Consider the following 26224-nt stretch of genomic DNA (forward strand, 5'->3'; position numbering starts at 1 on the left):
CTAGTTGCTACTTGCTGGCAGTTGTATGTTTACTTTCTGTTTACAATCTTATGGACCATCCGATCTGTAACTAAGATTGCCTTTTATATAAAATTTTTATAATTTGTGGATTGGTCAATATATTTTCTTTTACACAAAACTTTTTTATGCCTAATTGTTTGGTAACAATTATTCCTCCACACCTTATTTTTCCACGCTGCATTTTAAGCGATATTCGATTTTTTGATATATAAATGTCAAAGTATACACAATATAAGGATAATACCTGACAAAGTTCTTAATTCTTATGTTAGGAGCAAGATGGTAAACCTTTTTTCATGGCTTGTGGCTTATAAACAGTTTATTTTATTCCTACTATTTATGTAAAGAAACTGTAAGTTAACTTTCCATTTATGAGGTAGAATTTGAAATAATAAACACTTCATTTAATTAAGTATCTTACAAATACTGTAATAATTTTGTAGAAGACCTTTTCTATGTCTTATATTATTATTTACTAAAAAGTTATAACCCCGTTCTGACTATACTTTATTTTTGATACACATGAAAAACGATAGGACCTGACAGTTTCTCACAAAATATAGTTTAATAAATTAATTTTTTTTCTTTCTCAATAAAAATTTATTGTTTAAACTTTTATGCACAACATACACATTTTTTAAGAAAATGGTGAACTCCATTTTAATGTACATTCGAAATTCGTGTCAAGAAAAATGTAAAAATCAGAGGGACCCATGGAGTATATATATATTTTTTCAATATTCTTAAATATAAATATGTATAAAGTCGCCGGGCATGGTCGCATGGAGCTAGCTTTACTTTTCAACTAACAAATCCAGCTGAATGCAGATTAGAAGTAGTGGTCCATTACGTGTTTGTCGTTATATAGAGCCCTTTAGTTTTTAATGCCTTAGACGAATACGAACACTTTGGCGTCGTTGACATAGTAATCCATCATTCGAATCAGGCCGGGGGAGGGAGTATCTGGCTAGAATGGATTAGGCTATACATATATATGCTCCATCTGTCCGCATGTCCCTCTCATTTTTTTACAGTTTTTTTACACTACTCGACACGCATTTTAAGAAGCATATACAACATAGTTTTATACTTTATTTTTTTATTTTTTTTATAAAAGTTTAAACATCAAATTCTTATTTAGAAGTGAAAAAAAATTCAAAATAATTTCTCAAACTACATTATATGAGGGCATTAGAATGCGTGTCGAGCCCCGTTCACACATAAACAAATTAGGGTGATGGAGGGAGTATAAATGTAACCATTTTACATTTTACTAATCATCAGCTCTCTCAAATACATCATCTCTTAAATATCTTTTCCACTTTGTTCTTTAAACAACAATATAGTCTAGCTAGGGTTTGTTTCCGTGGGTAAACTGCCGTAAACCTAGAGCAACACTATCAAACCCTATATAGAGCAACACTATCAAACACTCGACCTTAGGAATATTATTATTATTTATATTCATTTCTATCATCTTAATTCTTTTCTATCTCAACCATATACGTACATGGAGTGGGAAAAGTTGAGCAATGTTAAGAAAAATCTAATCACCAGAACATGGCAGCGTTGTCGATCCATCCCGAGAAGACGGAAATCTTTCGCACCACTTTCAATTCTTCCCAGATCTCTATCATGCAAAGAGAGCAAAACAAACTGCAAAATGGCTCCTCGTGGTTGCTTCTTCGTCTACGTCGGACCGGAGAAGCAGAGATTCGTAATCAAGACCGAGTACGTGAATCATCCTTTATTCAAAATTTTGCTCGAAGAGGCCGAAACCGAATACGGTTTTATGAGCGACGGTCCTATCTTGCTTCCATGTGATGTGAATCTTTTTTACAAAGTCTTAGCAGAGATGGATAGTGGTAAATGCGAGAATCAAGTTTACATGAGGTCGAAATCATGTGGCCTTGCATACGGACTATGTAGTCCGTTCAGTCCGACCCGACGATCGTATAAGAATGGCGGTATGGGGAAGGAATTTGGTTCATATGGCCTGCTTACTCCATCTCGGCTCATTAGAATGAACTAGCTAGTAAGTGTCTGGATCCTTGTCCAAAAAGAACAAGACAGATTGGTCATAGGTATGTATTTTGTTAATTATTTAGAAATCTTCGCGGCTTGTTTGTATATATCCCACCATACATAATCTATTGTTGCATAAATCAATAATACAGTTCAAGTTTGTCTTTCTACTGTCAATTATAATTGTTGCAGTTTAAATAAAATGACATCCGAAACCTAGTCATACAAAGTATCATTTTCTTCGGCGACAATGCCGATAAAATATTGAAATATAGACATATAATGTAAAATATTTTGAAAGATATCCACCTGTTTCCTCAGATAGATTTAGTGATACATAGAGATTGTTAGTGTCATAGCTAGTAGTCACCATTTTTAATCACGGTACAGCTCAGAGGACCATCTGACCGGCCTGTATTCTCCAGAAGACATGAAGTATTAATGCTAATATATACCACTTTTCGTTTTTTCCAGCAAGTCTTTCGGAACCTGTATAATTAGATCAGTTTATGATCATGATGATGGATATTGGTAGAGGAAAGCGATAAAATAATTAAAGCACAATTGCTAAACTACTTCTCTCACTGCCAGACACCGATTCTAAGTACTTCCAAGGCAACCTGCATCAAACTGTGATCAAATGAGTTCAATCGTTCAATTTTATTTAGGGGCCTACTTTCTGTAGAAATTTTGAGATACATAAAAGGTACGCTAATCATGGTTTATTTTACTTGCACTCTCAAAATTCAAAATTAGTAGGGTATTGATATAGTGATTATGGTGGAGAGACTTGGAAGACCGAAAAGAAAAAGCACTTCAAACTGTGCTTTTCATATCGGTTGGGCTATATTTTCATGATCATCAAAGAAATAACAAATAATTGCACTCTCATCATGTGAAGCCGAGTATCTCGCGGTAGCGGTGGCAGCATGCCAAGCTTATGTGGTTAAATTACAATTTGGACGAGTTAAATCTTGTAAAGGACGATCCGGTTACCATATTTATATAGATAATAAATTTTCTATTTCTCTCGTGAAAAATCCGGTCTCACACAGTTTTAGCAAACACATCGACATAAAATATCATTTCTTCACGAAATAGTTAATGATAAAATCATGGAGCTAGTGCACTATTGAACATAAGATAATCTAGCCGATATTTTCACATAACCGTTAAAGTCGAACGTGTTTCAGAAATTAAAACAAATTTTGCAATGCAAAATCCGATTTGAGGGGAGTGTTAGAATTCAAACCCTCGTAAGTATAGTAGCAGTATTGGTAATAATGCATGGAAATTAATAGGCATCCTAGAATTATGGATTTAACAATATTGCAGCAGCAGCATCTGGATAAAATATAGGGGCTGAATTTAAAGATGATGCGAAATCAGATACAACTGCATACATGTACAGCTACAAGAAATTTGAAGCATGAAAGTGAACACGTACGGAGCATGCATATACTAGCAGATTAGCAGTCATCCAGGATTAAAAGGCTCGGTTTTTAAAGATATAAGGTCTGGAGGCTGACAGTGATTAGATGCAGTAAACATCAAAGGAGTAAAATAAGGTAGGCTGATGATAACACCGTAATATCATAAATTAATTATTAGATCAGCCCGAAGCTTTGGTACTAGAAAAAGAATAAAAGCTCTGTGTTTGTAACATTGTGTAATAATTATAGTTAAATTATAAACCGAAAATGATTTTCCTTTTTTTTTAAGCCATATTATTAATAGAAAAACCAGCATACAACAGACAGAAGAGCTACACTTGCTTGAAACTAGAACAGCTGAAAATAACTACTCCTGAAACAAAGAGAAAATGATAAGGAAGTCCATCACCATTTCAAGAGAAAGGCTATAAGTCCATAAGACTAATATTGGAATACCCGCTTCCAACCTTCACAATAAAGTACCAAACACCCTTCAAATTTGATGAGCTTATTCAAGAAACGAGTTGATTTTATCATGATACAACCAAGTCTGATTTCTAAATAATTGAATGATAAGTCCTGTAGAATATATTCCGTAGTAGAGATATAGTTATCATTACAAATAAAATTATTTAATTGATCTCAAAAGACTTCTAAAAGTTTAAGGAAAAATACAAAATTCATTTGACACCCGGAGAATTATAGTATTCCCCAATATTTCAAAATTTAACGATATAAAACAATATTAAGAGTTGAGCTAGCCAGATAAAAAAAAAAAATCAATACACCATTTCAATATCGTGTTAAATTTTTCTGTATAATAATTTTGGTTGTATATATGATTGAGGATCACGCACTTTTCATACAAGTGGTATTGAAATTCAATCGCGTTTTTTGTATGCGGGTAAGTCATGAAAATGGGGTCACTTGTTCAGTAACAAAATCAACAATTCGATGATTTTTATTATGTACATGTGAGCTAAATTGGATCCAAATATAAAAGAATAAATTATATACATGATTGGTGGTGGCTATATATTTTATCAAATTTCAAAAAATGATTAAAATTTCAAATTAATAAATTAATGGCCGGATCCATTTTCTAATAATAGTTCCTACTAAGTTGTAACATGAGAATGACTCATTATTTTAAAAGTCTAAAATAAAATTTGTCCATCCTTTAATTAAAAAATGAGATACATAAAAAACTATCATTATTTTAAAATATGTAAAAACCAAAATCGATCGTTAATATGTAAATTTGAAAATTTAACTAGTTCAGAAATTCGACATGAAAAACGGCTCAAGAAAAAATTCTGTGGGAGGCATTTGCGGAATGAGGATCTCCGACCATCAAAGTCTTTAGCTAAAAATTTAATTGGCATATTAATTAAAAACGATAAATATAATCATTTTTGTTAAAAATTCACACTCCAATCATACTCATCCCGTGCCTATAATTATATATAGCTAACCTCTTAATAATCAACCTCTTATGAAAGGCTATATTAGAGCATCTCCAACCATGAGAAGCCCTTAGCTAAAAGTCTAAGTGTCTTACCAAAATTAAAAATTATAGCTAATACCCACAAAAAACAGCACTCCAACCATAGCAAGCCCTTGTCTATAATTATAGTCATCCCCTATGGATGACTATATATATTTGTCGAACCACTACAGATCTGTAGTGAATTCCACGTCATCTCTCGCAATTTATTTTCCACCTTTCCGCCGATTACATATTATTTATTACTATATTAAACTGATATATTTTATTAATAACATATTATTTTTAAATTATAGCCAACCAATATAGCCAATACCATTGAAGCACAATATTTTACAAGTTCAACAAATTTTACATAATGTCTTACAAGTGCCATTTAGCCAACGATTACCGCCAACGCTATTGGAGATGCTCTTAGTCAATCAACTACATATCTGTAAGAAATCAGTAGGAAGATTACACATCACTTATTACCTTGTTAAATTGATTTATTCTATTTATAACAATCTAAAATATTAATAACATACTATTTTTAAATTATAGACAACCAATATAGCTAATACCATCGAAACAGATGTCTTAGAGCATCTTCAACCATGAGAAGCCCTTAGCTAAAAGTCTAGGTGGCATTCCAAAATAAAAAAATTTAGCCAATGCCCAAAAAAACACCACTCCAACCATAGCAAGCCCTTGTCTATAATTATAGTCATCCTCCTATGGATGACTATATTTGTCGAATCACTACAGATCTGTAGTAAATTCCACGTCATCTCCCGCAATTTATTTTCCTCCTTCCCGTGGATTACATATAAATTATTATCATATTAAAATGATATATTCTATTTATAACAATCTAAATATTAATAATACACTATTTTTAAATTATAGCCAACCAATATAGCCAATACCATTGAAGCATAATGTCTTACAGGCTCAGCAAATTTTACATTATGTCTTACAGGTCCAATTTAGCCAACGATTATAGCCAACGCCATTGGAGATGCTCTTACATGTTTAGTAAGTTTTACATAATGCCTTACAGGTCTAATTTAGTCAACCATTATAGCTAACCATTATAGCTAACCTCACTGATTATAGTTTGCTTGACCAAGTATAATATGTGGGATATATTTGATCCAGAAAATATAATTTAGTATGATGTGGTATAAATTTCATCTAAGAAATATAATTATTGGCTACATTGCATTGAAAGTTGAAATAAGACAACTAATTTAAAACAATTTTTAGTTATCAAAAGTGGAAATATAATATGAAACAGAGGGAGTAACCGCCAAATATGTGCTCTTGGTTTCAAAATCAATGATTTCGATTTTCGTCAGCTTGCATTAAACATGTCTTTAAGCTTTGGCCGGTTAGCTGAACTCTATTAATTTCAATCTCTACAGTTTCTTTTTTATCACATTCCTCATTCGTATTACTTACTCCCTCCGTCCCAATGAATAATATATATTGGGATTGGACACTCTCCACCAAAAAAAAGTGTAAGAAATGAGTAAAGTTAGATGAAAAGTGGTTGAATTGGTGGGTCCTACTTATTTTTAATACTCCCTCCGTCTCAATTTATAGGTCCATTTTGGAATAAATACACATATTAAGGAAAGAAGTTGGTTAGATAGAATCTTATCTCATTTATCATTAATTAGTGCATTGATAAGTGAGAATATAGTTGAGTTTCAAGAAAATCACGATAAATATAGGGATTTGGTGCATTGAGAAATGAGAATAATGTTGAGTTTCAAAAAAATCACATTTAATATGTAGATAAATTTGTATTGAAAGGGCCCGCAAGGGTTGGTTCAGCTGGTTAAAGAGGGGACAAGTATCCTCTTGATCACAGGTTCGACTCCCGAAGGGAGCAGAATTGATGATTATGCGCTCGGGGGTTTACCCAGTGCGCACCCGAAGGGTAGCACCCGAAGGGTAGCGGCTGCGGGTTCCTACGTGGAAAAAAAATAACTGTATACAATTGACCGGACGGAGGGAGTACAACATGTTTTATCAATTATACTAATCGACCAAGTATAAATACATGAAGATGGCGTATCAAGGCTCGAATAATGTCCACTAATTATTCTAACGTTATCCACTTGCATGCTTGTTTCATAAAAGCATACGTCATTTAAATATACAACACGACTACACGAGCCATCGATGGTCGATGTCAACTAATGGCATTAAAACAGGTGGTCGACGAATTCGTCGAAAGTGTGTGAAATACACACGTAGCACACGAACGTGATTATAATATTTGGGCTAAACCAAGTGAGACATGCCATTGCATATATTTTCTCAGGTATATATATATAGGCCAACATTCCACAGAGGGACTCCTTATATGGAGTTACATAGTGCATCATTATAAATCATCAATTTTATTATAAATTCTGTTATAGAATACATATAAAACGTGATTCTAATATAAAATACTATAAAATAAATCTATTTTAAGTGATTTAACACTTAAAATTTGATTAAAAAAAATATATTTTCGAAACTGATTCTACAACAGAATAATTCTGGATGATTATTATTCTGTTATAGAATCATGTTGAGATATTGCATAATTTTAGATGATCTTTGGAATAAAAAAATTGTATAACTTCGTTTACGGTTTAATAATCAAAATTTGCAATTATATTTCATAAAAAATATAATAGAATATATATTATTAATATATTATAATGGTGTGCTACGTAACTCCATATAAGAGGGTATGCTATGGAGTGCTACCCATATAGGAGTATATAATATTGATTTAAATAATAAATCAATTATATACCTTGCTCATCTGTGATTAGGGAGTGCCTGCAGACTAATAAACGGAAAGGAGAGGCGGTAGAAAATTTTATAATCCCTCCCTCAGTTCCCATATAATAAACTTTGTGTACGTAATTATTTTCTAAATTTATTTTAATAAAAATATAAATGTTAAACTCTTAGTCAGAAAAAAGAAATTTCAAAAAGAAAGCGTAGAAGTTTGTTGTTTTATTTTACCTCAAATTATGTTTAAAAAGTCATCACAACATCTATAATCTTGAAATGGAGGGAGCATGCATATTATATTATATTATATTTAATTTGAAAAATGAAATTATTAGGACAGATTCCAATATTTAAAGAATCCAAATTATAAATTTAGCACTGGACCCTAAATACATATTCCCTGCATTAATTTTATATCTCTAATTTTTTTAATGTATTACAATTTATACATCATTATTAAAGATGAATAAAAAATACTTCGGCGTCGTTGACATTGAATAGCATTATTCGAACCAGCCCGGGGGAGGGAGTATCTATAATGGTATTAGGCTATATATATGTGCAACCTTCCACTTTGTTCTTTAAACAACAATATTTGAGTCTAGCTAGGGTTTCTTTGTATTAGTATCTTCAAATTTTACTTAGGTTTTATTGTTCATTTGATTAATTTTCACTTGTTAGCATTTCGCATATATGGGCAAATCCAACTCTTCTGCACCATCAATTCCCATTGTAAGCTCTTCCATGCTCAATCTCGCATACGACAGAGGCTGAATTTAACGACAACTACCAAACCCTAGCTTGCATTATTTTCTTGTTTTTATTCCATCGTTTTTTTTTCTTCGATTTGATCCATTTATAGATTCATGGAGTGCGAAAAGGTGAACGGTGGTAGGAAAAATCTCATCACCAAAACATGGCAGCGCTGTCGATCCATCCCGGCGAGCCGAGGCAGATCTTTGGCAACACTTCCGAGCCTTCCCAGATCTCTCTCAACAAAAGAGAGAAAAACCAACTGCAAAATGGCTCCTCATGGTTGTTTCTTCGTCTACGTAGGACCCGAAAAACAAAGATTCGTGATCAAGACCAAGTACGTGAATCATCCCTTATTTAAAGTATTGCTCGAAGATGCAGAAAACGAATACGGGTTTATTAGCGACGGTCCTATTTTGCTTCCATGTGATGTGAATCTTTTTTACAAAGTCTTAGCAGAGATGGATGATAGTAAATGTGAGAATGAAGATTACATGAGGTCCAAATCGTGTGGCCTTGCATACGGATCCTATAGTCCGTTTAATCCGACCCGACGATCGTATAAAAATGGCGTTATGGGTAAGGGATTTGGTTCTTATGGCCTGCTCACTCCATCTCGGCTCATCAGAATGAATTAGTTAAAATGTGTGGATACTTGTCCAAGAAGAAGAAGACAGGTAGTTGGTTGTTTGCATGTATGTTGTTAATTGGTTGTGTTTAATTAGTAATCTTAGTTATAATTTGTAATTTTCAATACATACCGAATGTTAAAACCATCAATAATACAGTTCAAGTTTGTCTTTCGAACGTCACTATTAATTAGTTACACTGAAGCTGAACTGGATATGGACATTTTTTTCCTTTCTTTTATGACGACAAACCTCAAACTTTTCTATTATTTTTGATAAGATTTAAAATCTAATGTGTCGTAAAGAGAAGGTTTTTATCTTCTTGGTAAGATTCAAAAATTTGACATCACGTAGAAAGAGTGTGAGGAAAATAATTAGATCAAGACACGGACAGTTGGGGAACATTAATAATCACTCTCATCGTCCCTTTTATATATCCATTTTTCAATGATCAAATCGACATTTGTTGACCAAAGATTGAGGACAATCATTTTCTTATTTTGAAAAAATGAAATTTATATTTTAAAATAAATTATACAATTAATATTATAATGATATAACTTTTTTAATATTTTTTCAATATTATATAATATATACAAAGTTCAATCAATCAAATTTGGATCAATTTGGTCATTGAAAATCAAAACCGGATAACTAAAACAAGACGGATGTTGTTACAAGGAAATTTTAGCTACTGAGCTGGATTCCTGGCTAATGAAAGGAAGAATTAATCTGAAAATGATTAGTTGACAAAATGATAGTGGTTGGGACTTGGGAGAAGTTAGTAGTATCTTAACCAAATATCTCTCAGGTGACGAAATTAGAGTTGGATCCCGCAACCAACTCGAATGACCAAGTCAAGCCTAACACAAATTTATATTCTTATGTACACCATGTCAACAATAATCTGGTTCAACTCAAGTTAGTAGGTGATCTGTTTTTCTGTTTACTAAATCCAATTACCTCTTTCTCGAAATGGTTTCTGAAGATTTTGTTTTACTAACGAGTCAGTGTTTACTTGATATCCGTTAGCTAGATGTAAAACTAAAACATCGCCGAATGAAATAACAAAGTGCCTTAATTCGTCCATGAGAGAAATTACAGTATAAATATGTATAACATATATATGATGCTTGATTATAATGAAGTGATGCAGTATCAGCCAGCATTTCGAACACGAAATGTTCTGAATAATTAGATGTTCATCGATTCTTCGAAACGTTTCATTGCAGAAGCTGGCAAGCCGAGAAGCACATTGATGCTTTTACGCGTATCTCCGTGTGACAGAAACAAGATCACTTCTTTCTCCGGCAATGCAACAGGCCCTGATAGAATAGGCTCGCCCCACCCGAAATCGGTTGTGTGAAAAGCCAGCCTAGACCAAGTAGTGATCAGAAGAGTCGCGTCTAGAGAAGGCCTTGCTCTGGTCACTTCAAAATAGTCGATTGCTGATTTCATGTAGTTATCTGTCACCAAATTTACGGCCTCGTGGACTAGCTTGACAGTGAACGACAACGGATTCTCCACGAGGTCCCCTGATGTGCACAGGGAGTTTGTTAAGACAATGCCATTGCCGAAGTACCCTTTAGGGAGTGGTGGATTGAATCTGGAGCGTCCGTCGACAGCAAATAGGAGCTTTGTTTGCTGATCAGGATTCAATTTTAAGGCCTGGCTTCGGGCCCTCCAGACGAATGCTGAAAGGGCTTCAAAGGTTGTGCATTTTTGAAGTGTACCATCTTCCAAGGCTTTCTTTTTCAGATAATCAAGCTTTTCGGGGCTAAAACAGAAGGATCTGTAGTGCATTTCTTCTTTGTAGAGCTCAGCAGTGTCTGAAATGTCATCAATTTGAGCAAATTCTTGGTGTGGGAATTCGATTTTGGGAATGTTCCTAGCTTTCAATATGCTTCTATCAAGAAATGGTACGACTTTCATTGGTAAGTTTCTGGCAATCTCACCCCACGAGTTCACGAAGTCCATAGCACCAAGCCCGTCAAACATACAATGGTTCATGCATAACCCGAGAACAAATCCTCCACATTTGAATTTTGTCACCTGGAAAATCAGTTTTAAAACCGGTTGGTATCGGTAAAGAAATAGTGAGAACAAAAGTGGCAAGTCTTGTGAAATTTACTAGTACAGAAGTGACGTAATAACTAACCTGAGCAACAAGAGGAGGAATTTCTAGCACGTTTTTGGCCCCAGGAACATTATAAACCAGTTTACCAAGAGTGACAGGATCAGGCTTCGTAATATCACCAATCTCTTCCAAAACACCGTTGGCCTCTGCCTCGACAAAAACAGCCCCTTCACCGGTACAATCTATAATCAGCTTGCCCTCCTGGCTAATTGTCAACCGTCCAGCAAGAGGGTAATAGTGAACAAGAACCTTTGCTAAAGCATTCTTAATCACCTCAACAGCATTCTCATTACCTTTATCCTCTGCTTTGAAGCAGTAAATTGTACGAACAATCACAGCGATGTTCTGGTCAAGATTTGACAGAAAGTACAGCCCCTTCTCGGTCTCCTCTGCAGGAGGAACCAGCATTGGCTCACCTTGTTTGACCACTAGTTCAAGATAATCAGCACCAGAGTTTCCCATGACAAAACACTCCTGAATTTACAAACCTTAGTTAAAATACAAAGAAAAAAAAGATGACAAAGTGCAAGATAATGATGAAGATCGACAAACCTATAATTGAGTAAAGTATACAGTTGGTGCTTGGAGTGTACTAACAGAAGAAGTATAAGATAATTTCGTAAAGAGTTTGCAGTTGGTTATATAGGAAGATAAGGATTAAAAGATCTAGAGATTTGGAAGTTTTGGTTAACAAAGATTTAGTCATGAAAGGGACAAGGTTTGCTGCATATTCAGAGCAAGTACTAGAAGAAGGGCTTATCATAATTATATTATATTCTAACCTTCCCCCTCACTGGAAAGCCCATTTGTGGGTCAAGAGTGGATCCCCGAGTCTCCCATGAGCCTGAGCACTGATATCATGTTAAGTGATCAATTCTCCAAAAAGCTCAAGGTGTTAGGAGGGCTTACCAGGATCATATTATATTCAAACAGTCGTACACAATGCTATTTTGGTGTAGGTGTTTCCCGTGGGGAAAAAAAGAAGACTTTTCGAACATTTCCATTGGAAGAATCTTCTAATGTCATATAATGCAGGTAGGCTACTAGCAACAAACCAAACATACCAGACAGATGCTGGGCTGGAGTGTTTGGTGAGGTTGGCATCCAAACTTTGTTGATTAACCTAACTTACGCATGATGCTAAACCAAGTACTATGATGCACAAAGCACAAGTTATATCTTCAGTGAAGCAAAGGAGTTGCGACTACAGCTTCATACGTTAGCCAGCAATAACTCTTTAAATGAGCGCAATTATATGTTACCCCGTACCTGAGTTCATATAGACAAATTCAGAATATTAGATCTGTAAAATCATAAGTTGTGCAATTTCAAATTGGACAAATATCTAAAATTCTAAAATATGGTAAAAATTTCGCAGCTTCAAGCACACAGTATATATATTTGCTGAGACTGCGGAGTAGAACTTGACAACAGGTTTAAGCCAGTTATTCCAAAACTTCTAGAGTAGCTGCATGCCTGCAATCAACTAACTGTGCAAATATTAACCACAGCCATTGCAATTCCAACTAGAGCGAGGCTCATAAGACAGAAGCAACTTATTCGTACCGTTTATGAAACGAACCTATAACTCAATTTCCAACTTATAAGTCAAAATATGATAAATTAAAAATACTAACTCTTTTTCAATAACTTGTTTTTATTTTTGAAATTTGATTTTACAGGACCACTTAAAATGATAATTTATAATAATTTATTATTATATTAATAATTATTATACCAATATATTGTAAATACCTAAAAAATTATTCAAACACATAAAATAGAAATTACTTATAACTTCTCGTTTATAACCAATACACACTTCTTTTAAATTACATCAAACAGCCCTGTATTACCCAGCTTCATTTGAATTTACTTTAGACTCCCTTAACTTGAACAAAAAATCCTCTTGACAAAAACAAAACAAAACTACATTTCCAGTTACAGTTACCTGGTGAAGAACATGAGCCCTGATGCTATAATACTTGACGACAGAGTTCATAAGCATAACTGGGGCAACCAGCACTAAGTTAACAATTCCATTTGGTCTATAACATTTACTTACACAAAACAAAACCTCGGACGACACAAGCAGCGCAGATGAATCAGTAAAATGACAGGTTACAATATCACCAGCTTGAACCATGACTGCATACAGCCTTACCTTGAACTATGGTCTATGACAGTCAAAAGGTTCCAACTTCCAATACAGAAGACGATTATTTGACAAAATTGCACGCAGAAAGTCATAGTATAGACAGTTGAAGGTAAAAAAAAGATTTAAAATCTGATACAAACCTCAAGGCATCCAAGAGCACAAGTTAGAGGGTTAACAAGTGAGACTAATGTCACTTGTTAATCCAGATACAATTTAAATCAAAACCAAGGAAATACCAAAGTAATATCACATTTGTAATAATATCAGCTAAAGATAGGTGGAGTACAGCCAAAGGGAGGCTAGCTATCAAGACAAGCAAAAGAACTGAAGTAACATCTACAGTGCAGCCCCCAAAGTATAGAGCTAAAGTCATTTGAAATAGAATTTATTTGAACCTTCATCTGGACTGGGGGACCTGCCCCATTTACTCGTTACACAGCCTTATGTGCAGCAGATGGATTCAATAGCGTTTCCTAAACTATGCCATCTAAGCATTGTTATCATCTTCTCCATCCCCTTCCCCATCTTCTCCGTCATCATCCTCCCCATCATCATCCTCATCAGTCATGTTGCTTATAACATCAGTAATAATTAATCTCACCTCAGCTTTTCGGTGCGAAAGATCTACATCGAAGTGGGTACCTAATAAAAACGACACAGTTTAGAAGATCAATGTTGATAAGTAGCTTATGACTTGAGGAAGGTAAAAACAAATCACTTCGATAATTTTCACTTACAGAGCTGTCTCAGTATATCAGATAAAGTTGCCTGCATGGTAACAGATACAATGATGTTATAATTAGTGAATAACCTTGCATAGCATAATTCAAAAGAAAATATTGTTAAATTAGAGCTGGAAGCAAATATTACTAACCGTGTTGAAATCAACTTTTTTCAGAATATCTGCTACAACTGCATGCATCTCCTCTTTACTTGGTTCAGGCTTAGCCTTTTTGCCACCTTTTTTATTTCCTACTGCCAGCAAAGTTAATATGAAATATTATCACTTGCAGGCTTTGGTAAAAAATTCTAACAAGTTTTTTAATTGATAATGATCTACAAGATGGGTTGTTTTGGTGTCACGTCTTCTATACTCAACTTTTTAGCCATTCGTCGCCTTAAAAAAATTTGTCTATTACATAAATGGACAAATAGGGGTATACGTCATAATTCATTCACCAAGAGTAAAAACCAGAAGAATGCAATTTACACAATGCAGCATGTAATATCATATACTACAGCTAAACCTCCATAATTGAAAATCAATAAGATAATGAAAATGTCAGTTTTCTTTATAGGCCAAAAATTCAAAGTTGTCAAGCATCAGATTTTAAAGCATTGCATACTTGCATAACAAGAGGAGATGAAGTGGAGCTATTGAGGAGATGAGAACATGTACAATTAAAAGAACACACTGGCTAGGAAGGTTCAAGAATATATCAGAAATAACACACCTTGATCTTTTGCTAGTGACTTTGTGGAAGACTTGTTCGGTTCTTTTTTGCCTGAGGTTTTCGCTTTTGCAGATAAACTTTCATCCTTGTGTTCCTTATCCAGCTTTTGCTTCTTAGTCGAAGGCACCTTGGGTTTACGAGATGAGCCAGAAGCTACACTGGTGTCATTCTTTTCAGCATCACCCATGGACATTAAAGACTTCTTAGTCGGCTTTGGAGTTATTTTGGATGATTTCATAGGAGGGGTCCTTTCAACAGAAGTTGATTTGCCTGCAGTTTTAACCCCAGAATCATTCTTACTAACTGCCTTGGAAGAATTCTTTTTGCTTGTCAGTTCCCTTCTTGGTTTACCTTTCTTGTTCTCTTCCTCATCTTCAGACTTACTGTCCTGATCACTCTCCTCTAAATCTTCATCATTTTTCTCTTCTTCCGACTTAATGTCCTGATCAGTCTCCTCCTTTGAATCTTCATCATTTTTCTCTTCTTCAGACTTACTGTCCTGATCACTCTCCTTTGAATCTTCAGCATTTTTCTCTTCTTCAGACTTACTGTCCTGATCACTCTCCTCCTTTGTATCTGCATCATTTTCACCATCATCCTGTGAAACATCTCCGTTTTCTGAGGGTTCAGCTTCATCATCTTCTTCTTCCTTTAAAGGTCTCTTACGTTTCTTCTCAGATTCAGACTCGAGTTTTTGTTTCTATTAAACAGTGAAAAGATTATGGCACTCTTTAGGTTTGTGATGAGACAGCCACGGAAAAAAAAGAATAATCAGAGAATTCATGCACATCTAGCTAATATACATGCATACACATGTTAATAGAAGGATCTAAAATCTAAACTGTTACTGCAAACTAAATATATGAATCATTATGCCACAACAAAGATTAAAACATACATATATTTAGATATTAAATCTCTGAAAGAACATTACAAAAACATGCTATGTTGAAATAGTAACTTTAAATTGCAAGAAATAAACAAGCTGTAGATTCTATTTTGAAGTACTTTATATTTCAACTACACTTGTGTATGTGTCTGCACTTCATTAGCATATGAAATGGTTATCATAAGCATATTGAAACTATGAAGTAACCGGCAATTTCAAAAAATAGCAGATAGTTTCCAGCCTCCTATTTTTTACACAATTGGAAACACGGACAATATAAAGAATTAAATATAGGTAGGCAACATAATGATACATTGACAAGCCTCCCCCCTGGAGGAGGGGTAATTAAATACTGTAGAAGATAACGCTATCTATGAGCAGAAACATAATTTTATTCAAACATTAAAAGTAGCTATGTATCATCAATTCATCATTATGTTAGTAAAGTGATAATATAAACAGAAACCAAATAAAACATATGCACACCTTGGACTTTGTTTTTGAAGCTTTTCTCACAGAACTCGGTGACTTGCTAGATTTTGCCTTCCTCTTCAGCTTTTTACCTTTCTGCAAACAGTAATCAGGAGATTTGTTTAAAAAACAAAAAACAGAACATATATATGCTTGCAATTTTTTGTAACTGATTTTAACTAATCGTGTACAACAGGACATGAGAAAGGTTTTGCAACAGAAATGACATCTAAACATACGACATGCCTGGTGTGCATGTTTTAATGAAAAAGCTGAAATATGAGAGAGAGAGAGAGAGAGAGAGAGAGAGAGAGAGAGAGAGAGAGAGAGAGAGAGAGAGAGATCGCACTTTACTCTCAGCTAGCAATTTTTCAGTTGTGGCATGTGGAGATTCCAAAAACTCCAATAGCTTCACAGAAAGATCTTCCTGCAAACAGTTAGCAAATAATCAGAACACTGCATCAGTGCATGTAGCATTAGTATCAGCACTTTTTTTGTGAAGACTAACCTTCTTAGAAGAGGCTTTGTTAACTGGTATATTAAGAATATCGCAAAAAAACAGCAGTTTATCTTTGACACACCTATCAATCCTCTCCTTAACCTTAATTCTCTGCTTTTCCTGCTATAGGGTAGCAAACAATATACTAAACAAGCAACACTACATCAAAGCTCGAAACAAAAACTATAATATGCTTCAAAAGTAACTGCCTTAGGCCAAGGCCAGGAGAAATGTATATATGATCCATGTATCAATCTGATACAGCACAAACTAGACATAAATAAAGTCTTAGCAATAAGAAAATGACTACACTCAAAAATACCTCATCTGCATCCCACACAAAGCCAGAAAATAAACCAATGTTTCGTTTTAATACGTGCACCTGCAATATAATCTTATGATTAATAATAAGCTTCCTCATAATTCATTAAACAAACTTTACAACAATTTGTATTAGTTGAGAACATGTGCATATAGCCATATACACAAGGCCTATCAAGAGCAAAGAACAATACATTATCAATTTGATTCCTTCCGATAAGAAATATTGGTGTAGCGCAAAGAAGACTACCTTTATCCTCTTCCCAAAAAGAATGCTATGAAGTATCTTCAAGTTTTCATCAGGTTTTATCTTTGACAGCTTGAAGGCCACTGAAATGTTGAACAATATCAAACTGAGAGAAAATTTAAGCTTTTCAAACATTATTAAATAATGCTATATTGTTACAGTTGATAAAAGGGTTGAAAACAGCAATCAAGAAGCAAAAAATTGGCCACCGGACTTGTACAAGTATATGAAACTTGGTAGTGTATATTGACACCAATTACTTTCTCCAACTCTATCATCAAAAAACAAGATAAATAGATATTTTCATGTGATGGTATGACTATAGTATATGATTAGAAAAACCTGCGTTCTGATTTCACTTCATTCAATTATATATAAACCCAACCATTTACCGGTCAGGGCCATAAAGGCATATATAAAATCCTAACAACAGCATGGCATGTTCAATTATCTCTCAAACTATCTACAAATTTTCAGTGCACACAATGGGACAATTAGATTGGTGGGAATAAATTAAAACTGTACGAACATAAAATAAAGACACTAGTCAAGTGCGTTTCATACATGCATAACACCCAAACCCAATACCATGATCTTTACCGATACAAAATAAATTATACTCAATTGCATAAATATAGAACTCGGATGTCATTTTTACAAGCCAAACTAATGCAATTCTAAACATTCAAAATCATCAACAAGCGAATCAAGCCATACCATTCGGAATGTCCTTAAGCGGCATTCCTTTCCCCTACATTTCCACAAAAGAACTCACATTAATTACACAAACTTAACAAATCATAATAAAGCAAATCAACTAGTAAATTAAATAAATTCATAAATTCAATCAAATACCTTCTCAATCAACACAGCTTTACCAGCAGAACTTCTCGAATCCGACATTTCCATATACCTCTCAACTGTCTTTCTCTCCCTACTAGGTCTCTCAATCGGAGTAGCCGGAGCCTCCTTCACGCTCCCTCGCCTTCTCCGCTTTTTCGCCACAACTTTCTCATCCCCACTCTTCTCCTCCTCTTCATCACAATTCTCCTCCTCCTTTTCCCCATCTTGCTCACCATCTTCCCCTTCCCCTTCTTCTCCTTCATCGCCTTCCGCCTTTTCGACATCTTTCTCTTCAAGAACCTCCTCTTCCTCCACCAATTTCACATCTTTCTCTCCTCTCTCCGCACCATTTTCAACTTTCTCAACAACCCTCTTCTCCTCTCCCACAATTCCATTCTCAGACGCCATCAAACAACACTTTCACCACCACAAACAAGATTCAAGATTTCGAAAATTGAATCTTCTGGGTGGCCGGAAAATGGGATTTGAAGAAAACAGTCAAAAGGGTCGTCAAGAAACCCTAAAAGATTGAATCTTGGGGCACGAGAGAGATGGGGTTTTGGGTAAATTGGGAAGAGAGACAGAGTATATAAGAGAGAGACAGAGTGAGAGACGGCAGCTTTGTATTACAAAATCTGGGAATTTTTAGTGAGGCGGGTTATTTTTGCTTTTCAAACTTTTCGTTCCAAATATTTGCGCGGCATGGTGTATCAAAATTGGTTGTTATAAATCCAAATTAATGCTCTCTATCTGGTAGGGATGGGCATCGGGCCCTTCGGGTCGGGGATTGCTATACCCGGCCCCGATCCCCGAATCCAAACTCAATCCCCATCCCCGGCCCGATCCCCATCGGGGATTATTTTTCGATCCCCATCCCCAGCCCGATCGGGATTCGAGTATACCTGCGGGGATTCGGGGATTTTTAATTTAAGCTAAAATTTCTATTTAAATACTTAAATTCATAATTACGATTAGTTTCTAATATGTCTAATTAATACCTAATCATTTTAATAAACAGATCTTCAATGATTTAATTATGATCTTTTTAGTTTTAAGACTCATATTAATAGAAATAAATATTAAAATTTATTTCAATAAATTTAATTATATTAAAGAGGTATATAAACATGTTAATATATGATTATAAACATGTGAAAATTCATGACTGAAGTTGATCTAAAGAGGTATATAAACATGTTAATAAATGATTATAATATATATGTATATATTTATATTATATATATATAATATATAATATAATAATCGGGTCGGGGATCGGGTCGACAATCGGGGGAAATCGGGTCGGGGTTCGGGGATCGGGCCGGGGGAATGTGAAAAACCGTACCCGACCCGATCCCCGATTTTTTTTCAAAGTCATCCCCGATCCCCGGCCCGTACTCGAAAAAATCCCCGAATCCCCGCACTATTCGGTGCGGGGATCGGGTCGGGATCGTGCGGGTCGGGATTAATGCCCATCCCTAGTATCTGGCCTGATTTAAATATATAATTTCGAAATTTCAGATTGGAATCAAGGATTAATAAACACAAATCAACAGTCGAATTATTATAGAAATTGTCGAGGATGACAAATTTTTATATAAAATGTATTTAGATGTCCTTCTAAAATTTCTGGCTTTTCTTTTTTGTCAAAAAAAAAAAAGATGTACTTCTAAAATCTCTGATTCGGTCTCTCCGACCATTTTAAATTTTTCTCAAATAATATATTATAGAATAAATAAAATTAATATACCAAATACTATTATTATATCATATAGTTATATAATACTTGATTTCAAATCAATTTATTTTTAAAATTAATTATTGGTCATCTGATTATTTCATAATCAGCACTTTGACAAATTGATTCTGATGATTAAACTTCACAAACATACTTATAACTGACGAGTAATATAATTTATATCTAATAAATAATAATATATTAAGATCAATATATAATATAATAAATGAATAAATATGTCATTACTTACAAAAATAAATGTATTTATTGTTTTTTTAATTAATAGATTAGGGTTGATAGAAAAAAGGAGCGAAATATTTTTTTTGTTTATACAATTTTAATGTCTAAACTTTTGAATCATAGAAAATACATTCTATGAAAAAAATAGTAATAAAGAGAATAGTTGTCAAAAAATTAGGTTATAATATGTTGAGTTAAAAAATGCTAATCGATGATATTCATGTGAGTTTAAAACAGTGATACAAATATAATCTAATTTAAATATATGGAAAAAGTTAGGTAAATTCATGCTAAAGATAAATATTTATGTTATATCTATAATAAAACTAAAAAGAAATATTATATTAATAATACTAAAGTATAATAACTATTTAAAGATTTAATGAGTTTGTTTATAAATTGTGAAGTTAGCTGTTATATAAAATTTCAAAAAACTACTAAACTGGTCAAAATTATATGTATATAATTTGAACGATTCGACTTAAAATAATATTTAGATTTTGAGTATTTGTTTCCGAGTACTAAGTTATGTGAAGACCATCATTCTTTGGAGTATTGGAGTCCCGCATCCTACCATCCATCTTGTTCTAATCTAGGAGCTTATTAACCAATCTAATTAGAAAACTCCCTCAACAAGAAACATTTGTGTACATATAGTACATGTACGTTGTATAACTTCTCCTGTAACGGTTAGTTTTAAACTACACCGCCATTTTAGGGAGCGGTTTTTCCGATAAATCCTTGCAAGTTTTATGTTTATCGAATTGATGTCCATGTAATCTGTAATTGTAATTTTTCATAAATTCCGTTAGGGTATCAGTAATTGACTTACAGGCCTTCATCTTTACTCTAATTTCCAAATGGCTGTTCGAAAAAAGCATAATTAAACAATACGAAAACTGAAAGGTTAGTTCTTTCACATATGAATTAGGATGAATCAAACTTGAACTCATATCTTGCAGTTTCCCAATAAGGCATTTCTTGTAGATGGTTCTTCAATTTATCAGTATGTTATGCACTCTATCCGCGTTGACAACCTTATCCCACGAAATTCTGGATATTAATTTGGGGCGATAGTCAAGAACATCAATTGATTGATAATGGTTGATGGAAAGTTCTGAATTACAGTAGTGTGTAAAGTACTGTTTATACGAAATGCTATACGGAGGTTATATATAATTATTTAAATTTTAAAAATTTGCTAGTTGTCCTTCACATCTACCATTGATTTTTGTTTTAGTTCAAAGGTGTAAGATATGATCTCCAAATAATTCAATATAATAATACTCTAAAGAGCCCAACTCTTGTTTCAGAGTGCTCTAAAAATATCACAGATTCTTCACAGATTCTTCATAAATTGAGTTAAAATCGTAAATTGTTTTAACCCCACTCTACATTGTACTTTGTTGTGTATAACACAATACACACACAGACACGTATAAGAATATATTTAGGTGACATATATACAAATTGGAATCAGTTAAACAAGTAATCACATAATTAAAAAACAATTAATTACTATTTATTATTATATGCTTCATCTCACAAATTTACTGATAAAATAGTTCATATTCAATACTAATCATCCATCACACCAAATATATGCATATCATATTCGTATATTCATTAATATATTAATAAAACCCAACCGATTTTATAATGTTCTCGATATCATGATCATATCAATTCAATTTAATTTAACTCGAAAATAAATAATCAAATAATTCTATAGTAGTTATTCGAATATAAATATAGATGTGAGTTCCTAGCACACTACATATATTTTAATTTAAAAAAAGGACAAACAATATTATTAGTTAATAATATATCTAAGTTTCGGTGAAACCTTATTATTTAATTTATGCGCAATCAACAAAAACATTTCCACATAAATAATTAAAGCATAAATGGAATTTAAATTAATAAATTATTGATTATTAATATTATTATTTATCATGATTATTATGAAGATATTAGATATTAAAATTTAATTTATTAATATTTTAGTTTTCTAAATTTTCACGAGTTCGGCCAAACATCCCAAATTCGCTCCCCTCCACCCATCTTCTCTCCTCCCCCTCCATGGCTCCATCTCTCTCTTACATCACCATGACTCCATAAATGTCATCTTTTTCGGCGTCAACACATTACACAACCCTCGAAATCCTCCTCTATCCTTGATTCCTTACACCTCTTTCCACCATTTCACCACCATTTTCCACTTTCCTTCACCTTCAACCATCCCCATTTTCATTCCTTCATGGCTTCGCTATCACCGCTGGCCACCAAACTCTTTCACCACCATGACTTACCCTCACTTCAGGTTCCCACCTTCTCCTCTTCTTCCTTTCCCCTCCCGCTGCAACTATTTGCAGGAATCCACATATATGACGAATAATATGAGTATTCACCTAAATACATATATAACAAAATTTTCAATATCTCACAAACTCGGAAAATAAATAAATAAATAAATTTAAAAATTCAACAAATTGGAGAAAAATATAAAAATTTATTCCACTTTTTCAGGAAAATCATTGATACGATAATAAGATAATTTCAAAAAAATATGGGTTGTAAGTATAAACTAGGATTCATGCATCTGTTCTCTACTTGCATCGCAGTGATTAAGGTTAATTTCCAGTTTGATGTTGATACATTTAATATCATAAAACATAGCACCATGATTCAATTGAATGAAAAAGTGGTTTCAGCACTTAGATTATAACTAGCCATAATAATCTTATATGGGCTCGAAAATGGGTCTTTGAAGGGACAGATGCGCCACTTGAGGATGAGCCCTATAATGATATAGCCAGGTAGGCTTCCAGTATGGGCCTATGGGGAACCGAATCACACACTAGGAGACAGATATCGGCAGGTGTCGAGCACGATATATGAAAAAAGAGATTGTTAGAATATGTCCTCAATCGGTTGTGAAAGTGGCAGAAAGTTAGAATTGAAGCCAACTAGATAACTTCATTAGTATTAGGTATTTTGAAAGATGTCCACACAAAAAAAAACACGTGCGAGCTCGGGCCAAAGTGGATAATATCATACTATCATGGAGATAGGCACACTTGGCATGCCCAACAATTATTACTTAAATTATAAAAATTGATAATGGAAACCTTATTTGATTATTATAAATTTACTATTAAACTAATAACTTCCAACATTATAATAAATTCACAAACTTATCATTACAGCTTATATTAATAAAATCTTTGTGTATCCAAAATATATAAAAGAAATATGGTTACATTTAAAGAATCATTCAGTTCCAAAGCACTATAGATCAGGTTATATCTATATCAATAATATATTACCATCTCAGAAAATCTAAATATTATCTATAAGATTATATAAAGGGTCGTGTGTCTATGGTCGTAGCCATTGTTCACTAAATCTGGTTTTAAGATAGTGTGTAAAAGGTAATATGATCTGCTTCCTCCAACTGTAGCCGACTGATGATTATGAATTTTAAGCTAATATCAAATTATATGTATAACTATTCTGTGACATTCATATTGAAAAGATTCGTGGATCTAGGTATTGTATAATCATCTATCTTCGATTAATTAAACATTCTTATTGTTGTAATTGTAATTTTAGTGGCATATAGATGCATTTCACTTTTATCAACAATAAAAAGAGTAATTGTACTAATTTAACATTATACTTATTACTTGGATTTTCAAAGCATTGCATATGCATTGATTTGTAACTATTGATTTGCATGAAAATAAAACTAAAGATCGGTTAACATATATAGTTTTTTAAAGCGAGGAATATATGGCTAAGAAGATTGAAAGTTCCAAGAAAAAGAAATTGTCTGCACTTGTCGTAGATGATTCTAGCGTCTGCAGGACGGTTCATGTTGCATGCCTTAGAAGGCATGACTTTGAAACCTATGTTGTTGAAAATGGTAGGGAAGCAGTTGATCTTATCCGTTCCGGAGAACAGTTTGATGTCATTTTTATGGCTGTGGAGATGCCAGTTTTGAATGGTATTCAGGTTAGTCAAATTACACACACTAGGATTGTTGAAGCATTAAAGAATACAAATAATACTCAAATATTATTTTCATGATGATAAATATATATAATTTCATTTCAGGCTACTAGGGAATTGCGTGGAATGGGAGTGAAAACCATGATTGTTGGAATAGACTGTGATTTAGGATATCTCGGTGAACATCCTATAATTGCTGGCATGGATCGTATGTATGAGAAGCCCATGACACAAGAGATCGTCATATCTGTTCGTCAAGCGCTTCTAAACAACTACAATATTTAGACATTTATGAATTCAATATGTATCAATGTTATAATATTATAAACAAAGTCTTCATCTGGTTCCTTATAATTCTAATATATATAATTTTGTTTATGATATTTTAAGTCAATTGCAAAAATCATATTAAAATACCTAACATATTATCACATTATGAAATATAGAAACTTGGGAAAATATAATTGTTATAACCCTTTGGTATGAGTTGAAATTGAGAATTTTATGAAGATCATGTTTTGATACAAGAAAAGTATTTACATGACACTTAAAATATGTGTACAAACAAAATGAAAATGATAAGAAAATGAGTGGTTAACTCGCAAACTCATAACTAAGGATTCCAAAATCTTGAGGAAAATCTATACTTTAAAGAAAAAGGACAGCCACCTTAGTAGAGAAATTGATCAAGAATCCTTTACAAGATTTTAAGTTCAAATATGAGTCTATAATTTTAATTAAATAAAAACCTTTAAAAGTTTCATTTATGGTAGAAAATTAAGTTCCTTATTGAAACCATTTATATGAAGTTTTTCTATCATCAACAAGATTTGATTATAAAACAAATAGATAACAAGTATTTAAACTTGATTAAAATGTGGCCTATGTAGGATAATTGACCTAAGAATAACTAAGGTGCACTATTTCTTTACTCCACAATACTTATTCTTTGTGATCAAATTTCTATTTGTCGTTCAAGTATATCTCTTTTCTAATCGCATTGATCTGCCTTTGTTCTTAGTAATTCCACTACGAAGTACTTTAAAATAATTTGGTCGAAAAAGATATTGTGCCCCTTTAGCTAAACTTATTTTTCAAAAATAAAGGTTTATTTTTGTGCTAAATAACGAATATAAAAAAATTTCTTAACATTAATATCTATAACAATATACATTTTTAAAAAAGAATAAACTCTTAAATTTGAAAAAAAAAATGTCTAAACAAGCCCATTATTAAAGCACCTCAAACCAGTCCTTTTTAACATATTTAAAGGATAATAGTTCACTTTTATAAATTATCTCTTGCAATAAATATAGTATTAAAAGATTATAATCCTTGAAATTAATAAGTAGGGGTGTCAAACGGATAAAACAGATACGGATTTGCTCATATCTGTATCCGTATCCGCTTACTCAAAATCGGATCCGGATCCGGATACGCAAATTTTAGAATAAAAAGATCCGTATCCGTATCCGGACGGATATTATCCGGATACGGATAATATCCGTATCCGCTTTTTCAAACATCACCAAAAATCAAATATACATTCTGAGATTAATTAGAAAAACATATTTTGAACCGTTCAACAGCAAATGTATACCCAATCAGAAATTAATAACATACTTCAACAGAAGTTTGGGCATTCAGGCCAACTATTTCGAACAAAATATTAATTTTAACAACTTAAAATCACAAAACAACACTATTTGCAACAATTTTAAAAAGAAAAAGTTTGATGAAGATAGTTCCATTTTCTCCATTTGCAAGATACTTAATGTTTCTTTTTTTTATTTTAAATATTAATTCTTTTTCAAAATTTATATGATAAAATAAAAATATAAGTAAATAATAAATTTATATAAATATTATTATATCCATATAATAATAATTTCGGATACGGATATTTCGGATACGGATTCGCCTATATCCATATCTGTATCCGCAAACCCCGGATTCGAATACGGATAATATCCGTTTTATTCTGGATACGGATTATATCCGTTTTTTTCCGGATACGATAACGGATTTTTCGGACGGATATCGGATCTTTCGGATTTTTTT

The 26224-nt window shown here is 33.2% G+C and overlaps 5 protein-coding genes across 7 annotated transcripts; 3 read left to right on the top strand and 2 right to left on the bottom strand.

The window, feature by feature from the left end:
- Positions 1 to 1531: 1531 nt before the first annotated feature.
- Positions 1532 to 2053, top strand: LOC108221161 (auxin-responsive protein SAUR72). The gene has a single exon (XM_017395058.1). The coding sequence runs from the start codon at positions 1532 to 1534 to the stop codon at positions 2051 to 2053; it is 522 nt and encodes a 173-aa protein (XP_017250547.1).
- Positions 2054 to 8636: 6583 nt separating this feature from the next.
- On the top strand, positions 8637 to 9161 carry LOC108221162 (auxin-responsive protein SAUR36). Its single transcript, XM_017395059.1, has one exon. It carries the CDS (start codon positions 8637 to 8639, stop codon positions 9159 to 9161), a length of 525 nt encoding a protein of 174 aa, XP_017250548.1.
- A 1051-nt stretch (positions 9162 to 10212) lies between these two features.
- On the bottom strand, positions 10213 to 11996 carry LOC108221074 (omega-hydroxypalmitate O-feruloyl transferase). The gene is made up of 3 exons (XM_017394974.2): positions 11842 to 11996; positions 11311 to 11763; positions 10213 to 11204 (listed from the first exon to the last, which is right to left on the bottom strand). The coding sequence occupies exons 2-3, from the start codon at positions 11749 to 11751 to the stop codon at positions 10347 to 10349; spliced, it is 1299 nt and encodes a 432-aa protein (XP_017250463.1). The 5' UTR covers positions 11752 to 11763; positions 11842 to 11996; the 3' UTR covers positions 10213 to 10346.
- Positions 11997 to 13557: 1561 nt separating this feature from the next.
- On the bottom strand, positions 13558 to 18799 carry LOC108220310 (DEK domain-containing chromatin-associated protein 1). Of its 3 annotated transcripts, none has more exons than XM_017394045.2 (11): positions 18184 to 18799; positions 18046 to 18079; positions 17332 to 17411; positions 17083 to 17142; positions 16770 to 16883; positions 16611 to 16688; positions 16277 to 16357; positions 14902 to 15601; positions 14322 to 14422; positions 14185 to 14215; positions 13558 to 14089 (listed from the first exon to the last, which is right to left on the bottom strand). In XM_017394045.2, exons 1-11 carry the CDS (start codon positions 18577 to 18579, stop codon positions 13935 to 13937), a joined length of 1830 nt encoding a protein of 609 aa, XP_017249534.1. In that variant the 5' UTR covers positions 18580 to 18799; the 3' UTR covers positions 13558 to 13934. The 3 variants fall into 3 exon arrangements, with proteins under 3 accessions (XP_017249534.1, XP_017249536.1, XP_017249535.1); XM_017394047.2 differs by having other exon boundaries at positions 13679 to 14089; positions 16770 to 16880; positions 18184 to 18721; XM_017394046.2 differs by having other exon boundaries at positions 13679 to 14089; positions 14322 to 14419; positions 18184 to 18721.
- Positions 18800 to 23944: 5145 nt separating this feature from the next.
- LOC108221163 (two-component response regulator 24) lies at positions 23945 to 24448 on the top strand. Its single transcript, XM_017395060.1, has 2 exons — positions 23945 to 24166; positions 24269 to 24448. Exons 1-2 carry the CDS (start codon positions 23945 to 23947, stop codon positions 24446 to 24448), a joined length of 402 nt encoding a protein of 133 aa, XP_017250549.1.
- The last annotated feature ends 1776 nt before the right edge of the window (positions 24449 to 26224 follow it).

This window comes from Daucus carota, chromosome 5 (assembly GCF_001625215.2).
Source record: "Daucus carota subsp. sativus chromosome 5, DH1 v3.0, whole genome shotgun sequence".
NCBI lineage: Eukaryota > Viridiplantae > Streptophyta > Magnoliopsida > Apiales > Apiaceae > Daucus > Daucus carota.

Coding starts and splice junctions, on each gene's coding strand:
- LOC108221161 (XM_017395058.1), top strand. CDS start 1,532: ATGGAGTGGGAAAAGTTGAGCAATGTTAAGAAAAATCTAATCACCAGA.
- LOC108221162 (XM_017395059.1), top strand. CDS start 8,637: ATGGAGTGCGAAAAGGTGAACGGTGGTAGGAAAAATCTCATCACCAAA.
- LOC108221074 (XM_017394974.2), bottom strand. CDS start 11,751: ATGGGAAACTCTGGTGCTGATTATCTTGAACTAGTGGTCAAACAAGGT. Junction 11,205..11,310: donor TTCCTCCTCTTGTTGCTCAG/GTTAGTTATTAC, acceptor CTGATTTTCCAG/GTGACAAAATTCAAATGTGG.
- LOC108220310 (XM_017394045.2), bottom strand. CDS start 18,579: ATGGCGTCTGAGAATGGAATTGTGGGAGAGGAGAAGAGGGTTGTTGAG. Junction 17,412..18,045: donor GCTTAAGGACATTCCGAATG/GTATGGCTTGAT, acceptor TCAACATTTCAG/TGGCCTTCAAGCTGTCAAAG. Junction 15,602..16,276: donor CTTCAAAAACAAAGTCCAAG/GTGTGCATATGT, acceptor ACTGTTTAATAG/AAACAAAAACTCGAGTCTGA.
- LOC108221163 (XM_017395060.1), top strand. CDS start 23,945: ATGGCTAAGAAGATTGAAAGTTCCAAGAAAAAGAAATTGTCTGCACTT. Junction 24,167..24,268: donor CAGTTTTGAATGGTATTCAG/GTTAGTCAAATT, acceptor ATTTCATTTCAG/GCTACTAGGGAATTGCGTGG.